Source organism: Montipora capricornis, chromosome 11 (assembly GCF_036669925.1).
Source record: "Montipora capricornis isolate CH-2021 chromosome 11, ASM3666992v2, whole genome shotgun sequence".
Lineage (NCBI taxonomy): Eukaryota > Metazoa > Cnidaria > Anthozoa > Scleractinia > Acroporidae > Montipora > Montipora capricornis.
This window is the reverse complement of record NC_090893.1, coordinates 9,201,247-9,206,246: the sequence shown is the minus strand read 5'-3', so window position 1 is coordinate 9,206,246 and position 5,000 is coordinate 9,201,247. Positions and strand designations below refer to the sequence as shown.

At 39.5% G+C, this 5,000-nt stretch overlaps 1 protein-coding gene and 1 long non-coding RNA gene across 10 annotated transcripts in view; one reads left to right on the top strand and one right to left on the bottom strand.

Annotated features, from left to right (window-relative positions):
* The window catches only part of LOC138022877 (uncharacterized), a 39,364-nt gene that overhangs the window by 25,601 nt on the left and 8,763 nt on the right, over positions 1-5,000 (top strand). For 6 of the 9 annotated variants that reach the window (XR_011126657.1, XR_011126658.1, XR_011126659.1 and 3 more), the window contains 2 exons: positions 1,044-1,104; positions 1,870-5,000. The exon at positions 1,870-5,000 is cut by the window's right edge and continues 1,712 nt beyond it. This is a non-coding gene — a long non-coding RNA (uncharacterized lncRNA). The remainder of the gene's footprint in view (positions 1-1,043; positions 1,105-1,869) is intronic. The other 3 variants (XR_011126663.1, XR_011126664.1, XR_011126662.1) reach the window with 1 other exon arrangement.
* The window catches only part of LOC138022876 (glutathione hydrolase 1 proenzyme-like), an 8,957-nt gene continuing 8,705 nt past the window's right edge, over positions 4,749-5,000 (bottom strand). Inside the window, exon 11 of the mRNA XM_068869864.1 lies at positions 4,749-4,889. Coding sequence (XP_068725965.1) covers positions 4,777-4,889 — 113 coding nt within the window. The 3' untranslated portion in view covers positions 4,749-4,776. The remainder of the gene's footprint in view (positions 4,890-5,000) is intronic.

Here is a 5,000-nt window from a genome sequence, read left to right as displayed (position 1 = left end):
TTATTAGGTTAGTTTGAGCCGCAGACCATGAGATATAAATGAATATAAAATATATAACAATTAAACTATAAAACGTTATCTAAAAACATATAACAATTAAACTATCAAATGTTATCTAAAAATATAAAAAATTGAAAGACTAAAGCCTAATGAAAGGAAGAATCTGGAAACCTCGCGGCGCAATGATTAATAACAAACAGATCCAGAGTTTAAGTAAGATGAAAAAAGCGCACAACCGAAAATTTTCCATTAGAACCTCAGCATATACTGCACTAAACCAATTTATTTGCGTCAGGCTTATGCAAAAAAAAAATTGTTGAATAAATGCTTATTTGAGCTCGTTGATTGACATGTTGTCTTGACAGGATAGCTTTTATTGAACCATTTGATTGTAGAAATATATATATTTTTTAATCATGTCTTGATATACTTCAACATATTTACCCCCGGGCATTTTAACTTTTTGAAGATTGCAGGGTTTAAATGCCCTATCCTTCAGCCGGAGTCAGTTCGTGTTGTCAACACATGTTTCGTGACACTAAATAACGATGCCGTTTTTACCGGACTTGAGTTAGACAAAAACACAGCTTTCATATTAATGACCGTTGAACCTGATGTCTATACACAAGAGTAAGTTTTTTTATTTACATTTGTATACTACTTACAAACTTCAACGATAAGATGTGCTATCACAGTAATTCGTGAAACTGCAAAACAGCTCGTTATGTTTTACCTAACGGATAAATAAAATGCGCTCATAGACCCCTATGTTAGCGACAGGGCCTGAGTCAAAAGATGACGGATTGAGGCGACCGGAGAAAGACGTTTGACCTGATTACTTATTGGCTAATACAAACCAAGAGAGATGGGCGTATTTCTTAAGTAGATCGTTTTATTACCGGGTCTGTAGCAGCCTGTATCATAGTCAATTACGAAAGTATTTTAAAAGCTTTAAAATGCGGACCAAACTGTGAGGATGGTGTATCTTTTCTCTTAAGCTTAGACAAGAGGTCGCTGTTTTTAAAGTCTATTTTCTGTTTTAGAGAAAAGTGGACAGAATGGCACCAGATGACCAAAGAAAGATCACAAAGAGACAACAAACAAGTAAGTGCAACATTGGTGCTTATTTCTTTTACTAAACATTCTGATTTGTATCGACTAAAACTCGACACAGAGCTTGGGTTCTCTGTGGTCCATTTCACAATTTTAAACTATTTCTGGCCGTTGTAAATCGAAAATAAGTCTGCCCCTTTGTGTGGGCTATTATTGCTCATCTTATTAACCAGGAGCCCATGTATCCTCAGTAACCTTGGTCGCCTTGCGGAGAACCATATATATATTAGGGAATCATTAACTGAAAAGAACAAGAAGGTTTTCAACAGCACCCTTAGCTGCAAAGAAGATCTTCAGAATCAGTATTTGGACATTCTACGGAAATATTACCCTACGAAAGAGTACGAGCAGTCCTTATCCGAGAAGACTTGAAAGTCTTAACCATTTGCGGATGTAATTACAAGGCGGCAGTTTCTCCTCATTTAAAACCCTGATTTCTCGGTGCCGCCGGAGTGGAACTCTCAATCTTCCTAATGGCAGCCAAGGTGCTTAACCAACAGAGCCACCGGTGCGCGGTCACTCCTTGTTTGTCTTTCTTTTATCCTTAAGTCTGTGCCTCCCTGAATCAGACTTTTTCCGTTATCTGTACCACATAATTTTTTGCTATGCCTCCCAGCTAGATTAGCTTTTTAGTTATTTTCTAAGGGGCAATCCTACCTCACTTGCATCCTATATATTACATATTTTTACGGACCTCCTATTTACGTGTGGTGCAAATAAACTATTTTTGTTGTCAATATCTTATCTATTAAACAGGACTGCAAATAATCTGGACCGGAAAAAAGTAAAAGCGATTAGCAAACAGCTTTACTCTCCGTTGACCTGCGGCTACCATGGTGATGATGCACTGGTGAGTGGGTGAGTGAAGCTTGGATCCGTTTTGAGTGTTGGACCTTCATCAGAGCAAAAGTGTCAACGCCGATCTTCCTTTGAAGGTAATTTACCTGTAGTCAATTCAATTTTTATGCAACCATATTTCCGTTGGTAAAGTCTAGTTTAACCTTTGTGTTTAACGATAAACTGAGTTCAGGCCATTCGTTTTAGAAGACTAAAGAAATCATGACATTGTTTTGTTTTTGACTCTGCCTTTGCACGTAAGTTTTTCCTGGGACCCTTTAGATTTTGTGGCCCAGTGGTGTCATACCAGAAACCCATAAGAGTTGAAACGTGTAACGTGCGTTCACAGCTTCCGAATATTCAGTGCGAACTGATTGGTTGAATGTTTCAGTGCTCAGTACCATATTTGGAAACCCCTCGCTCTTGTTGTTCCAAATATGGTACTTAGCAAATTGAATATTCAGAAGCTTGTTTCCCAGCACACAAGGGGCCGTTACACGTTTCAACCCTTATGGGTTTCTGGTCATACTTAATCATTATGTGAATCCTGCGAGTTCACCTTGGCTGGAGGTTTAGCCGTTGGGAGATTTCAGAATTGTTTGCTGGTTCAAACCTGCTAAGTAAGTTAATCTCAGTTGATACAGAAAATACTTTGCTATTATAGCTTAACCCTTTAACACACAAACTGGCCTAAACTGGCCAGAACCCCTGAGAGTCAATGGGCTAACTCTTGCCACTAGCAGAAGTGAGGGACTTAGTTCTTCTCGTGTTGCAGTCAACATGGCCACAGCAGAATTAATGTGACGATAACAATTTTAATTGAGAGTTTAATTGTGATGGTACAACGTTCTAGCACACAGCCCAGAGGTACCACTTCTGTGCCATTTCTTTTTATCAGTTTTAGCCCTCGTTTTGCACATGCGCAAATGGGCTGGTGTTTTCAGTTGTTTGTCTGAAAGACTGTAGCCTGTTTTGCGTTATCTCCATGTGTTTATTTTTTCTTCGTTCAACAAAAAAGAATAGTGCAGGAAAAAGAGATAGTCCTCTGCAACGGTCATAAATAGGCCAATCACAAAACCGAAAATATCTGCTGTTAATGAAAACATAGCGACTTCTCTTACTGTTTCTCGTACACACTTCATAATTCTCCTACATTTCCAACTGTTGATCTACCCTTGTCTTGTTAGCACGTTGGCCACTTTTATATAGAGTACATATCAATTTCAAGCGATAAATTTACCGTGCTCAGTACGACATAGTGTTTGGGAATGTTACTTCGTGTTCAAGGTCTTAAAGTTGTTACAGATTTTAGTACTTCTACAGCCCAGTGTTGTGGTGGACTTATCATGTATCATGTCTTCCCGTTAAAGACTTTGTGACGAGTGTTACAATTATTTGGCCTAGTACTCTAGTGTACGTGAGCAGGCTGTCTGTTCATTCAAGACTTGTGTTAAACATTGTTACAGTTACGCAGCCCAGTGCTGCTTGGAACTGTGTGCTGTCCCCTTTTCATTTTGTTTATAATTCTTTCTCCCTTTTTTTTTTCTTAGTTTGTCCTAATATTCATTTATTAGTTTTTATAATACTTTAACAGAAATAGGAGAGGCAAGTTATTCAATTTTTAAAACACCTCAAGTCCATGACCGTGAAAAAAATTGAAATGAAATATTTGTTGAACTATTCTCTTACTACCCTCGTTGCCTGCTTCATTCGTCGAGTCCTTCACGGAAACAAATGAGCCCAACAAATGGGCCATTTCCAAGTTCATGCCTGCCTCCTCTTCAAAGCGAGTCTAAGTGCGAAGTTTTTGTGATTAGTTCTACTTTACATATGAATGGAAACGAATTTTCATAACAAAAACTTCGCACTCAGACTCGCTTTGAAGAGGAGGCAGACATGAACTCGGAAATGGCCTGTTGGTTTGCTCCTAGCTGTGGGGCTTCATAGCTAACTTGGTAGAGCATTTGCACCCGCATGGCAGAAGTCATGGGTTCGAATCCCGCATGGATTTCTGCTGCCCCCCTCCCCCTCGCAATGTTGATAGTTGCTGGGATCCTTCGGACTGTACATAAACACAGCAGCGGCGTAACAACATTGCGAGGGGGAGTGGGGGGCACAGAAAGACTTTGAGATATATGTAGCAAATTGTCCCATTATTTTTGGCCAGGATTGTACCTTTCTTTGATAACTTTTTACGCGGCCGCAATTTCGTGGCAGTTTTAAGTATTAGATGTGAAAGACCAAGTGGTAACTTAAGGAAATGTGTGGCCTTTGCTGTGTTCGAATGTCACCGCCACATAGCAAGCAGTGATTAATGGCAACAGAGAGGGAAGATATCTGTGTGTGAAAGAGAGGGGGAGCTCTGATTTCAAATGTATGTCGCTGAGGCTTTTACCCGACATCACATCAAGCGATTTGAGGAGGTGGTTCAAATGAAACAACGGAAACTCCTAAAATATTTTTTTATTTAGAGCGTGAGAAAAAAGGGTACATAAGAAGTGCGATGATGTCTAATTTGTATTCTCTCCCGAAGAAAGTTTGAGGGGTATTTTTTTGGCCGTACGCTTTGTTGGTTGTTTTCCTACTTTTAAAATAACTCAGGAAATAAAAAACTTAATACTTAAAACTATGAGATTTTGTATGCACATATCACATTTCAATTATTTCTGCAAAGCCATAAGCAAACACGGACAATTCAAATGAGCCAATGATCTCGCAAAATCAAGGACGTGCAGCTGGCGCTCAGCGCGGAAAAAGGTGCGCCAGCCAATCACAATTGGTTTTATTTTTTGCCAGTTATAAGGTGGAATAATCATTGCTGATAGGTCAGCGGTATCCTGCCGCGACTCCTCCTTTGCGATAGTCTGCTAGTGCCAGTATATTACCGTTATCTTCTCGCACAACAAGCTGGACCACGCCCATTATTTGTTCCGGTGTTCCTAAATGGAAATCAAGAATATCTGTTGGCAAGACTACTTTGCGCAAAATTGTTACTACACCTTTTGAAATAACTCGGGAGTGAAGGCGATTTTTCACCAATGAGAAGGGAA